This window comes from Uloborus diversus, chromosome 1, assembly GCF_026930045.1.
Source record: "Uloborus diversus isolate 005 chromosome 1, Udiv.v.3.1, whole genome shotgun sequence".
Taxonomy (NCBI): domain Eukaryota; kingdom Metazoa; phylum Arthropoda; class Arachnida; order Araneae; family Uloboridae; genus Uloborus; species Uloborus diversus.
The window spans coordinates 168,801,825-168,829,167 of record NC_072731.1 but is presented as its reverse complement, the minus strand read 5'-3'; the positions used below and the strand labels follow the sequence as shown (position 1 = coordinate 168,829,167).

The following is a 27,343-nucleotide window of genomic DNA, read 5'->3' as shown; positions in this document are numbered from 1 at the left end:
CTTCATGAACTATAACCACGTCTCCAATTTTGAATTTTGTAGGAGTATCTATTGGAACGATGCGATTTGCGGATCGAAGTTCCAGTTAGTACTCCGTTCTCCAACGCTTCCAGAAATGGTTTAAAATTTGATCTCTGTATCTCAATAATTTCGTGAGGGTCTTTTTGCTGGATTTTGGTTCTGCCACAGAAGGAATATCAGGAAAGAAATTTGGGCGCTTGCCTATCAGAAAATGAGAAGGAGTTAGGGGAAATGACTCATTAATTTGATCATACACGTAAGTTAAAGGTCTTCCATTTATAACAGCTTCGATCTCAGTGAGAGTGGTTTGAATCTCTTCATAGCTCAAGCAAGATCGTCCTAAAACTTTCTTCAAGGGCGTTTTGACAGAACGCACCATGCGCTCCCAAAACCCACCCCACCAGCTGGCTCTGGTACAATAAATTTCCACACAATTCGGTTTTTAGTAAAATACTGTTGAACCTCAGCTTTGGAAATCTTACTCCAAATCTCCTTCAGTAAACTATCAGTTTTGATAAAGGTCTTGGCATTATCACTGTATACAATTTTACAGAGTCCTCTACGTGAAACAAATCTTTTGAAAGCTAAGATGAAGGTTTCACTGCTGAGGTCAGATGCTACTTCCAGATGAACAGCTCTAGTAACTCCACAGGTGAAGAGCACAATGTAAGCTTTTTCCGGGCCCGATTTAGTTTTGATAAAAATAGGGCCGGCGAAATCAACAGCACAGGTCTCAAATGGGGGTGATTCAATTATCCTATTCTTCGGTAAAGGAGCAATTTCTTCTTTGCCAGGTCTAACTTTAAATCTTTTGCAAATAATGCAAGATTTCAGCACAGATTTAACATATTTCCTTCCTTTGATGATGTAATATGTTTCTCGAAGATGCGCCAAGGTTGTGGCTACTCCATAATGATAAACGTTTTCATAGGCCTGAAGAATTAGCAGTTTGGTGAATTGTTCCCCGCTCGGGAGTATCCAAGGATTTTTTTCCCTTAGAGGCAGATCAGATAAGCGAAGTCTTCCCGATAAATATAATAAACCATCTTCATCCAATTTAGGGTTTAAATTGTATAAAGGAGAATTTTTATTGATAGGTTCTTCCCGTTTCAGTTCTTCAATCTCAAGAGTGAACACAGTTTGTTGAGTTAACTTTAACCAATATTTTTCCGATTTTGTAATTTCTGCAGTAGTAAGCTCACCTGACAGCTTAGTCTTTTTCTTATTAATGTTATTAAGGAATCTGAAAATCCAAGCGGTGATGTTGTATACACGATTAAGTTTACTAAATTTTCCTAAATCCAGCAATGGTTCTGTAAGTAATTTAACATTGCAGGAAAGCTGAATAGAATTTAATTTGGACCTGTTTTCAATCAAATAATCATTATTGCTGGGATGAATGTCATGCTTCGGCCATCTTTTTTTAGGCATTGATAACCAATCTGGACCTTCAAACCATAATGTATTTTCTACAAGACTAGTTAAACTTTCCCCTCTGGTCAACAAATCTCCAGGATTGGCTTTCCCTGGAGTAAAATTCCAAATTCTGGGGTAAGTCAAAGACTATTTCTTCTAACCTGTTTGCCACAAATGGCTTCCAGTTTATCGGTGAACCCTTTATCCAATGTAGCGAGACAATGGAATCTGACCAAATATGGACATCTAAAACATGAGAACTAAAAACAGTTTTTAAATATTTGCACATCCTAGCAGCTATTATCGCACCCATAAGTTCGAGGCGAGGGATTGTCAAACGTTTTATAGGGGAAACCCTACATTTTGCCCAAACAAGACTGGTCCGAATTTCATTATCATTTTTGGCACATCGAAAATATGCAACAGCACCATAAGCCTTAGGACTTGCATCAGAAAAAATGTGAAGTTCTATGGTATCAAAATTTTCTAAACCCCCCGGAAAATATTTGCGAGGTATCTCAAACTTGGGTAAATGATCAATTTCTGAACACCAACTTTCCCACTCATATTTTAGATCATTAGGTAAGTTTTCGTCCCATCCTATACCTCGCTGCCAAGTTTCTTGCAACAAACTTTTCATCCTAACAGTAAATGGTAAAAGAATTCCAAGAGGATCAAATATCTTTAGAACAGTTTTCAAAACAACGCGTTTTGAAGGGTTGATTTTACAATCCTCGCGAAAGTCTGGAACGTCAAAATGCAAGCTATCAGAATTGGTATTCCATACTAAACTCAAGATCTTTAAGGTATCATTACGAAGTTCAGCTGTTTCACACATTCCCTTTTCTTCCCACATTTTTCGAAGTTTTACGGAATTAGTATTAAATTTCCGCAAATTCATTCCAGCTTCTTTAAAAATATCTGAAGCTGTCGATGATATGTAATATACCTCTTCATCAGATTTCGCACCAGATATCAAATCATCTACATAAATGGATGAATCCAAAATATTAACTACTTGGGGATGATTTTCATATTTTTTAATATGGTGCTTGATCGTAGAAGCCAAAATAAAGGGGGAACAGCTTACCCCAAAAGCCGCCCTCGAAAATCTCATAAATTTTAATTCACCCCTTTCGTTACTAAACCATATAAATTTCAGGTAATTCCTGTCCTCTTCCGCAATTCCAATTTGCAAAAAAGCTTTTTCTAAATCGGCGCAAAATGCAACATTATGTTTCCTAAAACTAAGTATTATATCAAGAACGTTTGGATTGAGATTAGGTCCGGGGAATAAACAATCATTCAAAGAATTTAAATGTTTCTCCTTTGAAGAAGCATCAAACACCATTCTAACTTTAGAGGTTACCTTATCCTCTCTTAGTTCTGGTCTATGAGGCATAAAATAACTATTTTCGATTTTTGAATCAGAACATGGTTCTATAACCCCATTACGTTCCTGTTCCAAAACAATAGCTTTATAACTATCAAATAAATTAATGTCCTTTTCAAGTTTTCTACTTAAATCGTCAAAGCGATTTCTTGCAATTCTGAAATTCGCAACCTTAGACTTATCTTCCTTCCATAATAAAGAAGTTTCGTATCTGTTATTTACAAACTTTAAGTTAGATTCAAATTTATCAATTATTTCCTTTTCTACTTCTGAAACATTTTTCCTAGATTGCATAATCCCGAGTGATTCCAATTCCCACAAAAATCTTAAGCTTTCGAGCTCATTATCAGGGCTTAGCTTGCTACTTACGACTGAGAAACTACAAACAGATTTTCTTTCCCTTTCATTGACCCATCCTCTACAAAACCGCAAAGCGAGTACCCCAACAAACTGTCACACAGAAAAAGTGATTTTGTTAACTTTTCAACCGGTCCATAACAGATTTGGTAAAAATAATCCGCACCAATTAATAACTCGATTTGAGAACCACCTACGTTATCACAACTCGAAAACTTGTATGACACTAGTTTAGTCATAACTTCTTTGCTAAGTGGTGGGGAGTGAATACTAACACTCGAAATCACATCTGTTACTAACGCTTCAATATGAATACAACGCGATTTATCATCTACGTGAGATAACTTCAACTCAACGACATCAAAATTTTTAATTTGCGGTTTAAAAGCTCTAAATGAAAATATCTGAAGTCTTTCTTGCCTTAAAACTGGAGGGTTTAATTCTGAAATTAAATTTTCTGTGACATAGGTTTTTTTGACTTCCCGTGTCATAAAGAATTAAACACAATTTAGAATTCGAATCAGATTCCACCTTAACGCATGAAGTTTACAAAATTACCTCTTTAGTATTTACATTAGTAATATTTTTCCGACAATGAGAAACTGAAGTAATAATTGATTCTCCCCCAGTATCTCTGTTTACATTTGCGGGTTTGAAAGTTTTATTGGTACAAATTGATGTGTGATGAAAGTTACCATTGCATATTTTGCAGCTCTCAGTTTTAAATTTGCAATTTGAGGATAGGTGATATTTACGAAAACAAACATAACATCGCCCAGTCTTCCGCAATTTTTCATGTTTGTCAGAAATAGGCTTCGACTTGCATGATTTCGAATCATGTTCTGTTGAATCGCAAAATATACAAACACTTTTTGAATTTGTAGTTAATGTAGAAGTCGTGGGAATATCAAATTTGTAATTACTAGTCTGCTGTTTATTTTTTTCTTTTTTACTACTTGAAGAATATTTTTCAGAATTCTGCAGATGAATTGTTGCTTCACGAGATTGAACTTCATTTTTTTTAAATGTTAGAAGTTCATCGATGTCCATATCTGTCATACTTGACCGTTTACGATTGAAATCCAGGGCCATTTCAGTTGGAATTAATTTCAATAAAATAGGTGCAAGCAAGTGTCCGTAACTACCGGATGTAACACCGAGGGAGTTTAAATTTCGAATTTGAACTTCAACATTATCATAAAGTTCCCTTAAGCCCCTTATGTGATAGGAATTTTTCCACTGGTTTTAAATTTAACAGCTTACTCATATGCGCATTAATGACTAAATCATTTCTACCATATCTGTTTTTCAACAAATCTACAGCTGATTTGTAATTTTCTGCCGTAAGTGAAAATCCAGCAACAGCATTATAAGCGCTGCCACCAAGTAGAGATTTCAAATAAGAAAATTTGTCGATAGGAGATAAACTTTTGTTTTTATCAATGGCATTAGAAAATTGGCCCCAAAATTCCAACCAACAACTGCTGTCCCCATAAAACTGATGTATGGTAAGTTTAGGAAGTTTCATACAACGCTCAATTTTGAAGGATTGAGAACTACTTTCATCTTTCGAGATTGATGACTCAAACAATTCCTTTTGACTTTCAGCAGCATGTTCTTTTAAAAACTTAGTAATCTTGTACCGAAATTCTATTATTCTTTCGCTATAATGTTCAGAAGTTTCTATTTCATTTTCAAATTCTGACTCGGCAGTCAGATCTTGGATATCCGAATTTAATTTTTTCAAGCAGTCATACTTTTCATTTAACTGGTCTTTATAAATACTTAAAAGATCAATTTTCTGCTCTGCTGCGATTTCCTCACTTTCTAGTGCTGTATCTATTTTGTTACACAGTTTTGAAGTCTGTGTTCTTAAACCCTCCGCGTTTCTTCTTTAGGATTTCTAATGTAGTTGTCATTTTCATTTAATGCAATATTTACAACAGGTATAATAATAAACTGAGCTTACCTGTGTAAATTTCAAGATTTTTCAGATTCAGCTGATCACAATATCAAGTCCTGTTAGTCGGACGCCATAAAAGAACTCAGCAGTTCCAATTTTGCAGGTTTAAAAATTGTTCGTAATTCTGTTCATTTGGTCAAAATGTTAGACAAGTAACAACATTACAACCATCTATTAAACAAAACTAACATTTATTAACATAAAACAAATAGAATTATAACCATAGGAATGGTTCATGCTGGTATTTCAAGGGCCAGCGGCTCCCTTCGTAAATCCACATCAATCAATCTAAAAATCCTAAAGCAATCTGACTCTGAACTGAGATTCTTTCAATTTAAACTTAAACTTAGGTTTGCTGTAAAACTGGCGAGATATTTAATCGCCAAAAGAAACTAAAAGGGAGATTCAACATGACCACTTTTTCGCTACTTCATTCCCCTGAAATGACACGGCCTTACCAGTAAAACAGTAAAATTACCGGATCCAGTTCAGCTTTATCACACTAAAGCATTTCCCTGGATTTTAAACACTACAAAAACATATTATCAAACTATGCCGTGGCGCGAGTTTTATTGTTGATAACGTCGGGAGCATTACTCGATCATTGGCTATTATTATGTATGAGGACACTATTTTAGATCATTTTACCGCATTTAATTGTGAATCCGGGAGTTTAGGTTGAAAATAGTCGAATCCGTAATAGTGATTGTTTTTCAGCCATTTAGTTCAAAGTAAGTGCAATATCTTCCAGAATTGAAATACTTTGCAAGCTTTTTCCCTGGTCTTAACGAGAAAGAAAATAGTCTTTCACTATTTGTTAACTCTTTAATGCAATATCGAAAGAAGAGAAGGGCTGTCTTGTTCTTGTTCATTTTCATTGGCGAACGAAGAAGTCCACAAGGACGACTACGGATGGAGCGATAACATTTATGTTTTCATAGGTTAACATTCAATGAGGTGTTTTATCTTTAAAAAAGCACAATCGAAACAAATTGCTTATTTTACAACATTTTTTTCTTTTTTTTATAACTTCCCAGGGAAAACGTAAAATACGGGAAATTCATAAATAATAAATTTACAATCCGGGTTAAATTAACATTAGCATACTGAGACATGTATACTAATGTTAATTTAACCCAGTAGCTGGGACATGATGAAAAAGCGTGAAATGCCGGGAAAACGTAGATTCAGGGGCCGTTAAATCGAGGCTTCACCGTATATTATTTTGAGAATACAATTCCTGCTGGAACGACAAAATAAGCATTATAAAATTGTAACTTCCTTGCTTTATGAGAAGGATAAGCTATTTTCCTAGGGGACCAAACATCAAAGGTCATGGTAGGAGAAGTAATTTCAAGATAAACAGAAGATAAGCGATGCTATGTAGCTAATCATATGACAAATTCTGCAATGAGCGCTCAATTGAAGGGGAAAACCAGCTAAAACGGTGGCAGGCTCTGTAACCGTGTTGCCCTGTTTAAAAATTTAAATAACCAAAGTTTTTTTTTTTTTTTTTTTGACGCTCTTCAGTAATTTCTAAGGTTCAATCGAAATTCTAGAGTAAAATTACATATTGTTCACGCTTTAAACTCAAAATAGTTTTCTTATAATCATTTACCTATATTTTTTATTTTCGTTTTTTTTTTTTTTTTTAAATAATTTATTCTTCAAATTCAAATGATTTTAACTTTTCTAATGATACTACTGTTTGAATTCCCGAGTAGTAATTTTCCCACACATGCACAGATTAACAAGACGTTCCGTGCAAAACTAAACGAGTCTAGTTTCCCGTATATCGAGTAAATAAATGAACAATAAAGTAATAGCACCCTTAAAACAACAAATGCAGCAGCTAATATTTTTCTTCACATAAAAAATCTTTAATCGCTTTCAAAAAGAAAAAAATAATAATGGAGTCGTTTCTGAAATTTTAAAAGTATTTCTTTTTCTGAGAGAGCATGCGTAAAAACATAGGACTTAATCATTTTTTAAATAATTTGAAAAAGTTTAACATTTTTTAACAATTATTTTAAACGGTGCAATTTCATTGTTTATGCTTCTGCACAAGACATACATCACAAACGGTGAAATGCCATTAGCAGAGAGCAATATTTAATTTGCACCTTTACTCACTGGCATCGATATGGTTGACAGCAAGCGTAGAGCGCAATATTTAATCACTTCTTGATTATCATAACGTGGAAACGCTGTAGACAGATGCGCCAAAGTACATCATTTGTGACGTCATCAAGACCACGCCTTGTTTGAAAAATCGGACATTTTAAAAAATTAATTAAAAGTTAAGCGTTGGGAAAATAAAAGTTTTTTCTCGCTCCATGTTATTATTATTATTATTATTATTATTATTATTATTATTATTATTATTATTATTATTTGCTTATTGTATCAGTTTCAGTGACTAAAAGCAGGCCTGGATTTACGTACAAGCTAAGCAAGCTATAGCTTAGGGTCCCCGCTTTGCTAGGGGGCCAACAATTCCCGGAAATTAGTATGATTCTTTAAAAAAAAATACTTGAAAATTAAATTTCATTTTCTACTGCTTGAAAACCTTGAAAATTTGGGAAAAGTTTGCTACAAACCACAAATGAAAGGGGGTAGGGAGAAGGAATGTCAATACATGTAAAACTCAGCTCCCTGCTTTATTCTGCACAAATATGTAAAAACCACGGTTCTTATGTTTCTGAAACATATTGAAAATTTTTGTGACAATGTGTGTTGAATGCAGTATTTGGGGGGGGGGGGGGGAGATTCTCTTTTGGTGTTGCTTGCTTTTATCTTATTTCTTCTGCATATTGTCAATTTGTTTAGCATGGAAAAAAGTACACTACCTTTATTCCTTTTCGTTTTCTGTCCCACTTGCAACTGAAGAAAAGTTGTTGTCATGAGAAATCTATAGTTTTCTTTTCTTTTAAAACAGCTGTTTCTTACAAAGTTAGAACAGGAGTTTAGAAATTTACAATTAAGTACTAAAATATCAGAGACTGGAAAGTACAAATGAAGTGAGTTTAACAATTTTAATTGTTCTAGAGTCGTTGAAAATAATTAGATGAGTTTTTGAAAATCCAAAGCAAAGTTGGGGGCTCCAATTTTATTTTTGAATGAATGATGATGATATGAATTATGAATTGTTCAAATGGGCAGTACCCAGTATGTTACTCTCGTTACCTATTTTCTAAATCTTTACACCATTTCTTTTAAAGCATTTTTTACAATTGATTATTATATATTTAATTCATTGTTGCATTTGTCGGTGGGTTGAAGGGCTGATTGAATACTAATTGCACCGAAAACCAATGTGAGCAAGTAACAATGCATTGTCTTTTCTCTTCCCGCGCTCTTTCTCTGTGTCAACTGTTGTCAATGATTTGTCAATGCAAAAGGGTATATAACTGTAAAAAAGTTTTGTTTGCCTATTTCTGTCCTGATATTTATGTAGTTCCAACTACATCTTATAAGTGCATGAAATACAACCGCCAGCTCAGTCATTCCAGCCAAGGGCTGCAGTTTCGTGCTTATTAGCACTCATCAGCCCGGCATATGAAGTGACTGAGCTGGAGGCGGAAAAATTCTTAAGGAAGGCAAGAGTGTCAAACAAACTGGTAGCTAATATAGAATTAGCAATGACCAGACGAGTGACCGAAGCAATGGCTCGGTTCAACTCGAAGATTGAAGGCAATGCATGGTATTTTCAGTAAGTTACAGCCCTATAGCCAGGGCTAAGGCAGAAATACGTGAAATACAGAGCTAATTCTATATTAGTTACTAGTTTGTTTGGCACTCTTGGCTTCCTTAAGAGGTTTTCCGCCTCCAGCTCAGTCACTTCCTATGCCGAGGTGATGAGTGCAAATGAGCACGAAACTGCAGTCCTCGGCTGGAATGACTGAGCTGGCGGTGTATTTCATGTATTTCTGCCTTAGTCCTGGCTATAGGGCTGTAACTTACTGAAAATACCATGCCTTGCCTTCAATCTTCGAGTTGAATCGAACCATCGATTCGGTCACTCGTCTGATCAGTGCTAATTCTATATTAGCTGCAAGTTTGTTTGGCACTCTTGGCTTCCTTACGAGGCTTCCCCCTCCAGTTCAGTCACTTCCTATGCCAAGTTGATGAGTGCTAATAAGCACGAAACTGCAGTCCTTGGCTGGAATGACTGAGCTGGCGGTGTATTTCATGCATTTCTGCCTTAGGCCTGGCTATAATTTACTGAAAATACATCTTATAAGGCTTCAAAATGCAGAATTTTATATCTCTATTTCAAACATTCCTCCTGGGGAGAAGCCCCCGGACCCCCTACAACTGGGAATATTCTATACTCCACTTAAAAGGGAGTCGTGGGTCACTTTCTTGATACCATCCAATCCAAAAAGGACATCAGGGAAAAAACGATCAAAAAAGTAAAAGTATTTCTGTATGTATGAGACAAACATAGTAAAGGAGGGGGGGGGGAATAAAAAGTTGCCTCTTATACCACAGAGAGAAACGTTGTCTAAACTACAAAAGGGGGCCCTATACCTGAAACAGCTTAGGGCCCTGTGAAGTCTAATTCCGGCCCTGACTAAAAGTAATGCTTTTGACTGGAGGAAACACAACCCCATTAATAAAAATAAAAAAAGTTCATCAAAATAAATACATTATATCAAAAAAAAAAAAAAAAAAAAAAAAACTTTTGTTAAGCTCTTTCTTGTGTATTAAAATTAAACGCCTTGGATTTTATTTCAAAACACTTTGCAAAAAAAGTTATAAGTTTAAACAATCTTTCCCATTGCTTTATAAACTTTTTTAATAACATACTCGTATTCCTCTAGTTTACGGCATTAAAAAAATAAATAAAGTGTTCAATATTTTTCAAAAATTGCCCCTGGGGGGGGGGGGGTGATGCAAACATGCCAGGGGCACATATAACAAATTCTCAGATTTTCGTCAAAAATATTGCATAATATAACAATTCAATATGTTGTCAATCACTTTTTAGCCTACTTTCGCAGTTAAAGTCAGAGAAAGCAGAAAAAAAATCAAGAAAGAAGGCTTAATGCATCTTGCAAATATTGGCAGAGTACAGAGTTGTCTGACTCCGAGTCTTTGAATTAATAACCATCGCCTCCCGAATCTGACTCTTTAACCCCAAAATGAGATTAACTCCGACTCCGCGGCCATGGTTCCTACGTGATATAATTATTGTTGATATGATTTGTTTTTATTTTCACGCTAAAGTTTTTAAAGTTATTTATTCAGTTTTTGGCGGAGAAATTCGAAGTCCTTTATGTTTCTACATAAAGAAATGCGCAGACGATTTTTCTATTTTTTTTTTTTTTCTTTTTTTGTGAAATATGTTTTTTTAAAGCTGACATTTTACTGTTTTCTATTTATAAATTCAGTTACGTTTGAAATAATTTGCGATTTTAGCTCATTTTGAGAATATTGATCAGAAACTAGAAAGTGGATATTGGAAAACGGGAAAGTAGGATCGTTTAGTTCTGGACGGAACTTCTTGTAGAATTGAAGAAAACAGGGTGCGTCAACAAAATCCCACAAACTCATGGGCACCCATATGCAAAATTTTAAAGGGGGGGGGGGGCTCAGATATTTTCCCCATAGGTTACCAGGATATTTCACCATAGAAACTAAACCGATTTCAGTACAGATTAGAGTTATTACAAGCCATAACTAAAATTAAAAATTTTATAAGTCCCCGACTGGGCCGCAAATGTAGAATCAAGAAGGAAAATTGAAAATCATTTTAAAAGCCTTACATTATTAACTAGTATGTTGTGGCCATCACGAAACTTTCTTCTATATTTTTCCTTTTTCTGATCCCTCCCCATGCTTGACGAGGAAGCAATATTCCTAACAAAAACAAAATGACACATGCAAAAACTTGACGACCATCCCAATGTCTGAATTATTGTAAAAGCAAAGCAAAGAGCGAAAATTGAAAGTTACTTTAAAAGCCTTACTTGAATTAATTACAAATATTTTATTTATTAAAAAACATAAGATGGCAACAGTTAAAAATTTTAAATCATTGAGATAATATTTCCGATCATTTCCATACAATTAAAATCACGAGAAATACGCAGACGACAATCTATTACGATTTATCTTTCTTATTGTTGCATTAATAAAACTATTTTTATTCGCAAAAAAAAAAAATCAACACCTCTTGGAGCGATTGGAGTCAAAATTGAACCAAAGCCTGTTTACGTATGGATTCACATATATTCCAAATTTCAAACAGAACGTAGCAATACTTCTTGAGATAGGGCACTCACAATGGAAAAAAAGAACGGGCGATTGCGCTACCCCCTTTTTAGCTGTTGACACCAAAATAAAATCAGCTCTTATACCCACTAAGGGCTACTTGTCAAAAAATTTTTGTTTGATTCCGTTCGTTATTTCTTGAGATACAGCAGTCACAATTCACGACAAAAAACGTTCTATAACTCAACCCCCGTTTGAGTTATTGACACCAAAATTGAATCAGCACCTGTTCCTGTTAATACCAACATATGGACCAAATTTTGTTTGATTCCGCCAGTAACTTCCTGAGGAATAGCAAGCACGCGTAACTCGAAAAACGTCCCATTGCTCCACCCCCCTTGGAGGAATTCGCGCCAAAAACTATTGGGCACAAGTTCACATAGGGGCACATATGTGTACCAAATTTCGTTCAATTTCATGCGATAGTTTTTGCTGTAGAGCGGCCACAAAAAACTGGTCACACACAGACGTGACACACACACATACACACATACATACACACACACATACATACACACACACAGACAGACAGACATTTTCCAAAAATAGTCGAAATGGACTCAGTACACCTCAAAACGTTCGAATCCGTCAAAATTCGAAATTCGAAAATTTGCACGAATCCAATACTTTCTTCTATATATTAGATATAGAAGAAAGTAAAAATCAATTAAGTTGAGTCCGACTTACGCGAGGGATGCGTTCCAAAACTCCTCGCGTAAGTCGAAATTTCGCGTTGTGGAGAAATATATGCATACAAATTTTTTAAAGCATACCAAATACTTTTAGACATTTATAAACACCTCTCAAACTGCTCTAAAGCATTTCTCAACCCATACACTACAGTTTCTTGCATAAAGATTTGAACATTTACTGCATTTAAAAAATAAAAAAATTATTTAAAATGAAATACTTTAAGATGAACAAAATTAATGACCAATGGGAATGAAAGACATAAAATAAAAAAGACGATACGCACAGCATGTAGTAAAATTTAAATGCTGCACTATAATAGTACAGTAGATAGAGTAATTATATTTAAGAGTTAAAAAAGAAGATAGTGATGATTTATGCTCCATGATCAGATTGTTAATCTTATCTAATACATTTTTAAATACGTTTGCTTCACCTTTATAACGTTTCAATTTGTGGCAATATCTCCTCTTCCTGATCTCTTTATTAATCCACAATATAAGAGCAGCTTCAATTTTCATAAAATTTATTGTCAGATTTCTCTGCAAGCTTCAATATTGAAACTAAGTTATGAACTTTTTAACCGACTTCAAAAAGGAGGCGGTTATCAATTCATACCGTATGTATGTTTTTTTTGGTTTTTTTTTGTTTGTCCACTCATAGCGTCTCACCTAGTGAACCGATTTTGATGATTCTTTTTTTAATGGATAGGGGATGGCTCAACTTAGGTCCCATTACTTTGTTTGACCATATTTGTCCTTTAGAAAAAAATTTATGGGCAAAAAACAGTAATTTTTATGCAATTTCCCTATTAAATGATATTGTAGCGAAGTTCGCACTTTTCATCCGCAGATAACGGTGTCTAAGTGGTAGAATTATCGCCTCCCACACGAGCGACCCGGGTTCAAATCCCGACTAGGACAAAGTGAATTTTACTAAAATTTCGTTTCTACTGTTTCCCGTATTTTCTCGAATGTTCTTTTAATTTCTGTATCTTTCCAAGTCTGGAAAGTTCCAGCACTTTCTCAAGTTGTATATAAGGAGATGTAACGTTCATTCGTGGTTCTGAATAAAGATATCGAGTTGAGACTAACGAGTATTCGCTTCATTTGGCTTTCACATTGTCTTCGCTATCTTCATCTACGCGACAATATGAAATTCATTGTTATGAAAGTTTGGTGCCATATAACAGTAACATTAATAGTAATTGTAATGATAATTTTGAATGAAGGCTTCTCTGAAGCAAGCATCAAATTTCTTCAAGGGATATTTCGATAATGGGGAATCTGGCGCTGTCGTCTCATTTTTGGCGTAAATAATTTTATTTTAGTAACCCTGCTGATTTATAGTAACCCTATGTGAATTATCAAAATCTTCCTTTCTTCAGTGCTATTGCTTCATAGTAGGGGTACACCTAACCTGGAAGCGAGGTGATGCAGTGATTAGGATCTGCTTAGCCTTCACAATGCTACCATTAGGTTTGACTCAACTACTGTGTAGTATTTTATCGTTATCATCTATGCCGATAACAGATGTTCGGGGCTAAGTAAGAAAATACAGGATTGCATCATGAGCAACTTAGATGCTGTGGAATGTAAATTAGTTAGGAAAAACGTAATACTTAAATGGTTATAATTAAATTAACTACGCATGATTTCCAGAGAGGAACAAAGATAAGTTTTTAGTGTCAATCGCTTAAAGTTTAACGCGTGTCAATAGTTTTTTTTTTTTAGTATGGAGCATTTTTAAGAAAAAAATGTGAAGTTTCGTGATGGTAACTTCTTATTATTTCTGAAATACCTACATTTACACTAAAAAGAGTGAAATAAAAAATTTTTAAAAAAAAATAGAACCGACTTCAAAATTGCTCTAAAAAGTGAAAATAATTTTATTCTTTAAACACCATCGATAATGCTTTTAAACATAATTTTTGAAGTTGGTGCAAAAACGATAGATAAAGTCATTCACAGCCATAACTCAAATACAACTATAAATTTAACCAGAACCAGTTTCTTCCTTATCACATACATTATGCATTGATGACAACATATTTGAATAGCGATATAAATGTTTCGTTCGTAACTTTGGATGCTTTTCTGAAAAAAAATATGAACGAAGCATGGTTACACTGGATTTTACGTTTTGTTTTTGCGCCAACTTCAAAAATTATGTTTAAAAGCATTATCGATGGTGTTTAAAGAATAAAATTATTTTTCACTTTTTAGAGCAATTTTGAAATCGGTTCTTTTTTTTTTTTAAATTTTTTTATACAGATATCTTTTTGTTTTGACTTTTAGTTGTACGTATGGAAGATTCACTCATACTTATTGTCACGCTATACCGTCAACGTTTTGCAGTTGTTCAAGCATCTCGAGAATCTTAGGTTTTTCTTTTTTTTTTCACCATAAACTTTCTTTTTCTTCCCATATTCACTCAGTTTAGATGAAGGTGACACTAAGGTGCTATTGTATTTCATCAACTTTTATATTTAGAATGAAAAAAAAATAAATAAATAAATAAATAAAAGATGCTGAGTGGTTATTTGATGGACTAGACTAGTTTGGTGTGGGAACTTTGGCTGTCAGTGTTGCTTAAAGGAATGTAATAACATTCACGAAATCAATATTTAATAGCCAATAACGGAACTGATACTTCCTTCCAAAAAAATTCGCGTTGTGGGCGAAAAATTCGCGTTAGCTCTAAAATTCAATACTCGTGAAAAATTCGCGTTTATAACCATTTCGCGCAAGTCGAATCGCGTTGTAGCGGGAATCGACTGTACAAGTATTTTATGTTAACAAATAGAAACTGGCAACAGATAAAAATTTTAAATCATTTCTTTTAATTTCCTTGTCGGTCAACAATGAATTCGGTTACTAATCGCTGAAGGCTTAGTCGTATTTTAAATCGGCTTTAAAAAGTGTTATAATTGGAATTCTATATGACATGAAAATTTCAAACACATTCTATCAGAAGGCGGAAAAAAATACCCTTTATTTTGGTACTAAATTTTAAAATATATTTTCACTGCGAAAATAGCGAAAAACCTTTTAGAATTTTAATTAATATCTTCGTTAATTAATGTCATCCGAAGACGCAACTTAGATAAGAACACTCTCGGTCAACTCTCTTTTCGAACATTTTTTTTTTCAAAATCAGTCTATCCGTTTAGGCTCTAGAGTGCCACAAACAGATACACATACACACAGATACATTGGCTCCCAAAAGTGTTCGTACACTTTGAAATTTTGTAGTAAAACCAAAATAATGCGAAACTAAATTCGAATATGAAGTCCAATATTTTTTCACATCATTCCTATGTCATTCTAAATAAAACCCAGTAGTTTTTTTCAAAATATTGACGGATCTTCTTTTTGAAATGAGTTAAAAAACGAAGACAGGGAGAAATAACACGCTACAAAAGTCATAGTACTCTCAAATATTTTTGAATAAATTCATGATTAAAATTATCATACGTTGTTTTTTTTTTTAATTATTTTTGCATTTTGACCCTTAAAAGTCATTTGACTTTAATATTTTGTTTATTTATTCCCTAATATTTTGCTTATTACTTTAAAATGGCTGGTATGTATTCGTAAAAAACAACAAACACCATTCGAAATTTGAATCGACTCTAAATTAGTTAATTTATTCCATTCTATAGTAAAGTGCTTAATAAAATTCTTTAAAGAAAAGAATAGGACCTAAAACAAGGTAAGAAAAGGTCAACCGGCAAAGTTAACAAAGCGAAAAGGAGGGAAAAGGAGAAAAAAATTATGAAAAATACACATTTGAGTGCTGTAAAAGTTTCTGCAGAATTTAATGAAAAGTTTTACATTTAATTTTCACCTAAAATTGTTCGCCAAATTCTCTGATTTGCTAAATTAGATGGGGCTTCTTCCAGTAGAAATTTTCTTGTTCGGGCGAAAAACAGAAAGCTTACGCTTTCCGTCGCAAAATCAAAATTAATGATAAATAAGCTCAAAACATTTTGGAATAACGTTTTACTTACAGATGAAAATAAATAAAACATTTTTGGTTAAATTGCGGTGCAATTGTAAATAGAAGAAAAAAAATGAGGAACTTCTGATCTTAAGAATTTAGTTGAATCAGTTAATCAGGACGGTGAAGGTGTTCTTGTGTGAGGGTGCATATCAGAGTCAGGTCTTGGTGGTTTGGAATTTTTTGATAAAATAATGAATCATGTTATTCATTTAAATATTTTTTAAAACAATTTTAAACTCTTAGCCAAAAATTTGGTTATTGGAAACAACCTTGTTTTTTTTATCAAAATAATGATAAGAAGCACACGAGTTTCAACGCTTGCGTCTAGGGCCAGAAAAATTGTCCTAAAGTTTAGAAAATACCCCTTCAATCTCCAGATTTGAACTTAATGTAACATATTTAGAGATATTTGGAGGCTAGATTACGAAAATACGATTTTGAAACGAAAAGAGAGCTAGAAACATTAAGACTCAAAGTGTGGTTGAACACTTACTCAGAAATTACACACACACACACACAAAAAAACATTGGACTCTATTTGCAAAAGCTCAAAAGCTGTTATGGATGTTGAATGATATTCTACTAAATAATAACTTAATAAAAAGTTAGATTAATCAATAATATATAGACATTTTTTAAAGTGTACGAAGACTTTTGTAAAATAAAATTTCCCGGCAATTTTCGGTTTTTGATTTTTAAAAAATTGTTTTAACATTTTATTAACATTTTTCATGTAGTTTTGTTAAAAATTGATCATCGATATTATAATTAAATACCTATTCGGAAATATTAATTCTAATCAATGGATAGGGGCCGATTTCATTGAAAGTCGTAGGTGTACGAAGACTTTTGGGAGTCACTGTACGTCAAACTTATAACCCCTTCCTTTGTGTGTCGGGGGTTAAAAACTTGACATTTTTAATAACTCATTCATGGCTGGAAAAGAAATATTTTTACAGTTTTGCAAAGAAAAAAGGTACTAATAGCAAAGAAATTCTAATTTTTAAGGGGGGGTTGAGCCCCACTTGCCCCCCCCCCCCCGATATGGGCGGACAAACCTGAGCAAAAATGCTGAATTAATCTTTCAGGAAATGGGAAAACTACCGATCTCACTTTTTCAGACATCTGCTAAATAAATGAGTACGGGTAAAATCATTCGAAGTTGCTGTTAAGAAATGACTTACAGCTGCAATTTCTGCCATTTGTACAGGAACTCATTGTCTTCTGAGAGCTGAGTTACGCCAGTGCCATTAACATTCAACAATAAGCAGTAAAAGAAAAGCCACAACTGAATGTTTCGTTGAGTTACACATTTTGTTTAACTCAAAGCCGATCACAATTACATAAAAAAAATATTAGAAATAGAGCAATATGGTAGGATAGGGATGTAATTGAATACTTTTTTTTAACTTCAAAAAGTCTAAACTATTTAAACGAATTTTAATTTAAAAAAAAACATCCACAAATGATGTCACGCTTTGAGTTTGAGGGGGGGAGGTCGTGAAATTGTGACAAGGGGAAGGGGGTGCAAGAAGTGTGACATTAAGCATTTTTTTTTATGAGAACATGCTTCAGAGAAACAGCGTGGCGTATGCCAAGGAGAAGGGATAATGTCAAGCGTGACACTTTGTGTCAAGGCGGTGGGGTCAGAAATATCAAAAAACAGGTACATAATTTCTAGCAGTGGCGGCTCGTGGGAGGGGCAGAGGGGGAACGGTTCCGCTCACATATTTCAGACAATAATTTATAACTTTTTATTTATTTTCCTTTTTTTTTCGTGCGTACGTGCTTGAAATTTAAAAACAAAAAAGGATTGTACCGTATTTTCCTGCGTATAATCCGCGGAATATCTATTTAAAAAGGGTTTAAAAAGTTATCTGTATTTTTTCCCTCAACACCAATGCATTGAACCTCAATATTTACAGCAGGATTCGCCGAGACCGTGACCTTGCCTGTATCTTGTTTATTTTACACAGCTTGAATTATCTTCTTACGCGATTCAGGCTGTGTAAAATAAACAACATAAGGTAAAAGAAGCCTTCATTTGCACAAGATTAGCCGGTTTGCTCCTTTCTTGACTTTGTCTTCAAGTAATTAGCGTACTATAATGACAATTTAGAAAAGAAATCATTATTTTTTATATTAGTTTTGAAAAAACCTTAAAAAGTATTGTTTCTCGTTTTTAATTTAGCTGCTAAAATGTTATGTTAAATCAAAACCTCATTTTTCTGCATCTGAAGATTTTTTTTTTCTTCAGACCGATTTCAGGACTTCAATCTTGAAAAAAAAAATCTAGGGAAGAGCTCCAGAACTCCTTCCCGTAAAAATCTTTAAATTTTGTCTACAATTACGTTTTTGGAACTGCAATTTCGAAAAATTGAAATAGGTGGAGGAATTAATCTTCATTTATTTAAAAAAAAAAAAGAACGAAGGGGGGGAAAAAACGATCAGGGAGAGTCCCGAAGCTCCATCCCTTATGGCCTATAACCGCGTTTTAAGGTTTCAATTTCAACAAATTTCGGCGGAATCCCCTGTATCGTTCTTTCCCTTAACATCACCAAAGACCGTCTAAAATTGCGTTTTTAAAACTGCAAGTTTCAAAATTGCGAAATTTGATGAGCAAATCAAACCAATCAAATTGATGAGATTTTTTCCCTATTGTGCCCCATCCCCATAAAAAATATTTTCTAGTTGCGCTACTGTGTGTGTTGTGATTGTATGTACGTGTGTGCATCTACGTACAGTTACAAGAAAAAAATTTTCATTCAAAAAATGTTTTCCCATCGTCACACAAAAATTATTACTTGTTTTATATTACTGCTCATTTTGTGTTAAAGAAAATGTGACAAGTTATCAATAATTTGAAGAAGAAAAAAAAAGATATTTTTTCTCTTTGGATGAAAAACCTGAGTCTGAACCATGGGCGTCGGCAGATTCATATGCAGAAGGGTACACCCACATGTAAATCGATAAGCTTTTTTACTAGTTTTTAAATTTATTTATTTCTAGTTTTTTTTAAATTTAGTTTATCTATTTTTTTAACTAATTTTAATGCTAATACTGAGATGTATTTTCATCTTTGTTAAAGTTGATTAATTAATAATTTTTTCATATTTCTCTGATCACAATATTTTTGCACTTTTGTAATTTGGCCTTGCTTAAAATAAAATTAATTTTTATTCATTTAAAATAATTAGTTATTAAAAGATTAAAAATAATATTTCTATTAAATATATTAGATTAATATTGCTTTTTAAAATTTATTTTGAACAGAAAGTGATCCCCCCTCCTTCCTTCTCCGAAGTCTTCCTTTGCAGCCTTCTACCGATGCTGCAAGGGAGGAGTACTGCAGCACCGGAAAGCGTCCGGACATAAATGTGAGATTAATAATTTTCGTGATGTATTTGTAGCTTTTCCCTATCGGATCAATTAAATTTTATTTTTGAAAGTCAGGGTTTGAGAGTTCACCACACCCTGCCGGCAATCATGGACATAAACATGATACTATTAATATCTATCATGATTTACTTAGTAGTTTAAGTATTATGTAGCTTATCCTGTGTTTAAAATGAATTTAATTTTATTTATTTAACATAAATAATTATTTTAAGAAAGAATAATTATTTTGAGAAAGTTTATATTAAAAAAATATTTTTTAAAAGTTCTTTTTTTTTTCCTTCAAAAATCAGAGGAGGGGGTGCGCACCTATGATCTGGCCCCCTCACTTTTTCAAAGCACTAGCCGCCAGTACACAAGTTAACTCTATTTCAAATGATTTCAGTATGTAACGAAAAAAATCTTAGATTGCTTTTGTAACAAACAACTTTGAAATACAAGGGGGAAAAAAACAGAAGAAAAAAAAAGCAATAACAGTCGAACCTCGTTATCACGACATCTCTGGGACTGTCAACAAAGTGTCCTCATAGCTGGAGCGACATCATAACCGGACTAGTTTAAAAATTCATTATTAAACATTAGTTCACAATAAAATTAGATTTAATAAAGAAATTAATAATGTTTCTGCTTTTAAATAGATTCAAATGATTTGAGTTACTGGTGTACAGTCGGATCCCGCTACAACGCGATCCGACTTACACGAAATGGCTATAACGTGAGTTTTTCCTAAGTAATGTTTTTTTTTTATTGTGACGCAAATTGCTCGCCTGCATCCTGCAACATGAAATTTTTTGGAAAGAAGCGGCGGAGCGTTAGAATGGGCTTCGTTGACACTAAATATTGGTTTTGTGAATGGATTTTCTTTTCTTTAGCATCACTGAAAGCGGAAGTTCACACACTGTATTATTAATCTAAACTTAAGCAAACCTTTGCTTTAGTTTATAAAAATAACCGCTCCCATTCTGAATGCTTTCTTTTTTTTTCTCTCTCATTCTACATATGAACGTTGATAAAATAGAATGGCTTCCAAATGCGCTTTTTCATCTAAAGTTGACGAAATTGGAAAGAAAATGAGAAAGTTTCTCACCATTAAAGAAAAGGTTAAGATTCTCGATATGCTTGAATAATTAAAAAGTGGATTGAAGGTAGCGCGGTAATTAGGCATAAGCGAAACTTCGATACGTGCAATTAAAATTCAAGGAAAGGAGTACAAGTTCAGAACTTAGCTTTAATACTGAAGCTAGCAGAGTAGTGTCTGAGCAAAATACAAACATCATGAAAATAGAAGCTGCTCTTTCAATGTGGCTTAAAGAGACCAGAAAGAGGAGTGGTTCCCACTCTGCATAAGCCATCATCTTCATCACTTTAAAAATTATAATTAAGTTTACAATATCTGCTGTTCAGGGCTATTATAATGCAGTAATGTAGTTAATGTGAGTACCGTACTGTTTTAATGAATGTCTCTCATTGATCATTGATTTTTGTGCTTCATAGCAGTAATTTATGATAATTGTTACGCTTTTTCCAAAATGCAGTAAAAAATTATTTCTTTATAAAAGATACGGCAATATGTATACAGTTAAGAAATGGTTTTAAACAATTTAAGGGGTGTTAATACGTGTCTGAAATAATTGGGTATGCCTATAAAAAGTTTCTGAACACATGTTGTTCCACAACGCGAAATTTCGACTTACGCGAGGGGTCTTGGAACGCATCCCTCGCGTAAGTCGGGAACAAAAATTATTTTAAAAACATTTCACTTATTATTATTACAGTAAAACCTGTCTACAACGATACTGTTGGGACCTAAAAAAAGTATTGTAATAGACAGGTTATCATTATTGACAGTTTGATTATTCATGCTGACATTTTGCTGGGGCAAAAAAAAAATATTGTTATAGACAGGTTATTGTTATAGACAGTATCGTTATACACAGGTTTCACTGTATTATATATATATTTTTGAATTCTACAATACTTTCCAATGAGTGTTTGCTAAAATTTCGAATAACATTTTTAACACTCCTCCTTTTTACGAAATTATCAGCAAGAAAGAAAACCAATTCAAGACTTTTCACTTTTGTCAGCAATTCTTTTAGTTTTTGACGGTTAAGCCCCTCCTTTCGAAGGTGAAAAAATCCTTTCCAATTCTTTTATCTATTTAAGAGTTGTGTGTCCATTTTCAATCTAATGAGGAGCTCAGACCCCGAAGTGGGTTTTTTGGGGGGGGGAAAGTAGGAAATAAGGAATCAAAAATTTAAAAAGTAGGAAAAGTAGAAAAAAAATCACTTAAAAAAGTAGGAAAAAATAGGAAGAGCTAGGACTACACACATGTCAAGAGGAAACAAATTTAGTGTAAATTTTATTTCTAATGTAAAATAAACTAACAGTGTTTTTGATTTAAAACTGTCCGAAAATTAACTAACAGTACTATTGAAGTATTAAAGGGATTTAATGAAAGACCGAGTCGCAAAAACAAACGAAAGAAACAAGCTGACAATCATCATTATGAAAAATAAACTGGTGGAAACAAAGATATTAACTACAAAAATATGAAAATAAAATCCAAACAAAGAAACACCTTTCAACAATACAGTAATAAAATTTTTGAGAGTTAAAAAATAAAATGCAATATAGCGATCCAAAAAAAAAAATAATAAAACTCATATTTTGGTGCACTAAAACCAATTTTGTTAAAGTCTTGTATCAAAAACGAAAACATTCCTTCGAGAGCATCCATTTATCATTTGAAAATACTTATACTTTTAGCTCCTGTTGCCATAAACTATGAAAAAAAAAAAAAAAAAGCAAATATTAGTTCAAAATAATCAGCAGCTGACATGCGTTCTTACTTAAACAGGGGCAGATGTTTAAATTTAAAAAAAAAGGGAAAAGCCTGAAAATGTAGAACTAAAATAAATTTGTTCTTAAATATGAGACATAAAATTTATAATGAAATAATTAAACTAAATAAATAACGAAATAAGTAAACTAAAAGGTTTGTATTATGTTATGTATTTTTAGCATTCAACATAAATTTTTGCTTAACGCACGTGAATTATGGGGCTCAGTTGGGTCAATTTCTCCCCTGCATGGCTTTGGAAAATTAATGCTTACCTATAGAAGTTTGTGCGTTTTTACTTTCTTCTATATCTAATATATAGAAGAAAGTATTGGATTCGTGCAAATTTTCGAATTTCGAAGGATTCGAACGTTTTGAGGCGTGCTGAGTCCATTTCGACTATTTTTGGAAAATGTCTGTCTGTGTGTGTGTGTGTGTATGTGTGTGTGTGTGTATGTGTGTGTGTGTGTTCGTGTGTGTGTCACGTCTGTGTGTGACCAGTTTTTTGTGGCCGCTCTGCAGCAAAAACTACCGCATGAAATCGAACGAAATTTGGTTTGTGCCCCTATGTGAACTTGTGCCCATTGGTCTTTGGCGCGAATTCCTCCAAGGGGGGTGGAGCAATGGGACGTTTTTTGAGTTACGCGTGCTTGTTATTCCTCAGGAAGTAACTGGCGGAATCAAACAAAATTCGGTCCATATGTTGCCATTAACAGGAACAGGTGCTGATTCAATTTTAGTGTCAATAACTCAAACGGGGGTTGAGCTATAGAACGTTTTTTGTCGTCAATTGTGACTGCTGTATCTCAAGAAATAATGAACGGAATCAGAGAAAAATTTATCGACAAGTAGCCCCTAGAGGCTATAAGTGCTGACTCTATTTTGGTGTCAATAGCTGAAAAGGGGGTGGCACAATCGAACGTTCTGAAGAAGTAATGCCTTCTGGATGAAATTTGGAATAAATGTCAATCCATATGTAAACAGGCGTTGGTTCAATTTTGGCGCCAATTGCTCCATGGGGGGGGGGGGGGCTTTTTTTGTGTGAATAAAAATAGCTTTAAAAATGCAACAATAAGAAAGATAAATTGTAATAGACTGTCGTCTGCGTATTTCGCGTGATTTTAACTGTTGCAAAATAACCAGAAAATCGCGATGATTTAAAATTTTTAACTTTTTATCTTGCGTTTGTTAACAAATAAAATATTTGTAATTAATTCAAGCAAGGCTTTTAAAATAACTTTCAATTTTCGCTCTTTGCTTTGCTTTTGTAATAATTCAGACATTGGGATGGTCGTCACGTTTTTGCATGTGTAATTTTGATTTTGTTGGGAATATTGCTTCCTCGTCAAGCATGGGGAGGGAACAGAAAAAAAAAAGAAGAAAAATATAGAAGAAAGTTTCGTGATAGCCACAACATACTAGTTGTTGTTTTCAGACAAAATTTGCATTCATTATACAGTCGACTTCCGCTACAACGCGATTCGACTTACGCGAAATGCCTATAACGCGATTTTTTACCCAGTAAATAATTTTAGACCTAACACGAATTCCTCGCCCGCAACACGAAAATTTTCAAAAACGGAATCGGAGTGTGAAAGTATCGGCTCTGTCATACAAGTATACATTCAAAGTCATACATTCAAAGTATAGGCTACTAAAAATATTTTTTTCTCGAATGGTCCTTCAGCTCTTTAGCATCACAGGCAGCGGAAGTTCCCACACCGTACTAGTTTGAACATAGCTTTATTTGCATACACAAATAAATTTCTACTCTGCATTTTTCATATTTTTTTTCATTCTAAATGCAAAAGTTAATCAAATATAATGACACCTAAGAGCACTGTTCCATCTAAAGTCTGTGAAGACAGAAATAAAAAGAGAAAGTTTCTGACAATTAAAGAAAAGCTTAAGGTTCTCGATGCGCTGGAACAACTAAAAATTGCGTCGAAGGTAGCACAATTAGGTGCGAGTGAATTTTTCGAATGTACAATTAAAAGTCAATAAAAGGGAATCCGTAAAAGATCGCTGAGTAGTGTCTAAGCAAAATGCAAAAATGATGAAAATGGAAGCTACTCTTGTATTGAGAGTTAAAGAACCCAGAAACAGGGGTGTTGTGAAGACGGACGTGTTTTAAAAGAACTAGCGAAGCAACTGTGTCTAAAAATGTATGAGAATAACAATTTGATCACGGAGCATAAATCATCAACATCTTCATTTTTTAAAGTTACAAATACCATTATTGGATCTACTGCACAGTATAGTTATAGTAAATCATTTTATTATCAACTACATACTGTACGTACCATACTGGTTTATTTTATGTCTCTCTTTCTCGTTGGTCACTGATTTTATACCTCGTAACAGTATTTTATGCTAATTAAAACAGCTTTTTTTTTTTTAAAGACAAGTAAAAATTCAGTACTTAATGTAAAAATCGGTAATGCATGGTTAAGGAATGGTTTAAAACAGTTTGAGGTGGTATTAACTAGTATTTAAAATAATTAATAGTTATTTTTATTTAAAAAAAATTACACATACCCTTTTCCACAACGCGAAATTTCGACTTACGCGAGGGGTCTTGGAACGCATCCCTCGCGTAAGTCGGGATTTGACTGTACATTCTTCGCTGGTCACTCCAGGGGAAAAATCAAAATGACGGATCAGTTTTAATTTTAATCAAGCAATAAAAATCAATATTGCTTTATTGGTTTGATGATTTTTTACCTCCTCCTTGTTCCAAAATTTTTCTCACGAAAAAAAAAGGAAACATCTATGCATGATAAACATAACATTTTTATCAAAGACAAAGCTCAGTTACTAATGTTTCTCTGTGCATAAAAGGGAAGGCATGTAGTTTCTGTCAATCCTCACCATACAACAAAAATATTCATTCGGAAATTGTTCACGAAATTGAGAATGAGGGTGGAGCACCTGACATCAGATGCCTGCATATATCTCTCCCCCTCCCATTGATCAGGTGCCCTGAGTACAATAACTTACAGTAGATACGTCGCATCGGTATAATTTCCGCACCCCGAAAAGAGTAAGAGTCTGTCAAAAAATTTTTAAATGTTCAGAAATTGCTGCATTGCCATCAACGCAGCACATAAAAATGATGAGCAACTCCTCGATATTGATGATATATCAGAGTAGAAAATACCCATTAAAAAGAAAAAAAAAATACAGCACATATTTACTTGTGACTCTATCCCCCAACTTTCAAAAATATGAAGAATTAAAAACGAAATCTCGCATTTAAATTGATTTCCGATTTTTCTCGAAAAATCGGAAAAGTTTCTCTCATCTAGGTTTTTTTTTGTGCAAATACTCTTTGCAAGAAAAGAAAATGAAATTATATAAATTTTATAATCATATTTACGATTTAGAATGATGAATAATCATATTTATGTATGAAAAAAGTTAGTTTCCGCAATTATTTTTGAAGTGGTCCGTTTTTGCGAATTTCTGTTATGTGTCGCTTTTATTCGTACTAGTGGTACCCGCAAGGCTTTGCCCGTAATAGAAAAATTAAAAGGTCTTTTGTTTCGCCTGCACATTTACAAATAATGTGTGGTGAATTTTCTCGCCATGCTACAAACTAACTATGTGCCAAATTTCATGAAAATCGGCCGAATGGGGTCTAGGCGCTAAGCGCGTCATTAGAGATCCTGAAAGAGAGGCTTTCAACTTTATTATTAGTCAAGATAAAGATAAAAAGAAAAGACTGCCATCATTAAAATACGTATAATGTACAGTCTTTCATTTTTTGCTTCCTTACGTTCCTTTTATGGTTTTACACTGCCTTTCTATTTAAATAGAGCTCCATTTCATTTGTAATCTACTATACAAAAAATTGGCAAATAGGAAATTTTGGCTTTTCCCGCACTTTGTGAACAGTCGGCCGTTTACCTTAATTAAAGCTTCTAATTGACGGGCAAGTAACATATAATTGCATCAGAATATGTCAGTATCTATTTTTTTATTGTTTCGTTGAAACAGTAGGACTGAAGCGAGGCGATAAAAAGAAAAGTCATAAACGCCGCAACAGCAAAAAAGTCACTTACGAAAAATTAAACACGCAAACGCCGCAAAATTGAAACATGCAGAAAATTATCGGTGCGGCATTGTAAAAATAAGAATCAATGCACAATTAGAAGTGCTAAACTAAAGAAAGAAAAAGTAGGAAAAAAAAAAGGAAAAAGTAGGAAAATAAGGAGAGAGCTCTAAAAAGTAGGAAAAATAGGAACTCTTCGGTGTCTGGGAGCTCTTATCTCTTTTTCTCTCACGGGAGAAGCTTGTAGTGACCACCTACAGCTTGAGGTAGCTGGTCTTTCTCTTCTCCTGCTATTTCCCTCGTCCAGTACAGGGTGGCGACAGGAACTGTGAAAAAAAGTTCCCTGACTTCAGGGGCGTAGATAAGGGGGGGGTTTGGGGACAACCCCCCCCCCCGAAACGTTAGTCTCAAAAAAAAAAGAGAGAAAGAAGAGGGAAGAGAAAGGAAGAAAAAGAAAAAAAATCAAATCGACTTTTTTCTGAGTAACAAAGGTCAAAAATTCACTTCGCTCCCCCCCCCCCTCAATGCCATTGAAAATCTGTTCCATGTGTGACCCTCAAGCATAAACACGTCTCCCTCTGCTGCGAATTTTTTGATAATTGAGTGAAATTTGACACTTCGCTTTAGAAATGAGATTGATTTGATAAATCCACGTATATGCAGCCTTTCTTTGTCATAGATTCCGCAAATTGTTAAATATATTTAATTGAATGAGCCGCGCAGTGGGAATATTGCATACAGTCAAATCTGTATATTTCGAATTTCACATTTTGGAAAAAAATCGAGATAAAAAGTTTTGAAATGCGGGGGCTTAAGAAACTTTTTATAGAAATTTGAAAAATAATGGTGAAAATTTGAAATCGATACTAAAGACAATATGGGCTCTTGATTAAAATTCCTCTTTATTAGTTTTGTTAGGTATTCATT

At 33.8% G+C, this 27,343-nt stretch overlaps 1 protein-coding gene across 1 annotated transcript in view; it reads right to left on the bottom strand.

Moving 5' to 3' along the window:
- Window positions 1-1,638: 1,638 nt before the first annotated feature.
- The window catches only part of LOC129216989 (baculoviral IAP repeat-containing protein 5-like), an 84,545-nt gene continuing 58,840 nt past the window's right edge, over window positions 1,639-27,343 (bottom strand). Inside the window, exon 5 of the mRNA XM_054851216.1 lies at window positions 1,639-1,683. Coding sequence (XP_054707191.1) covers window positions 1,639-1,683 — 45 coding nt within the window. The remainder of the gene's footprint in view (window positions 1,684-27,343) is intronic.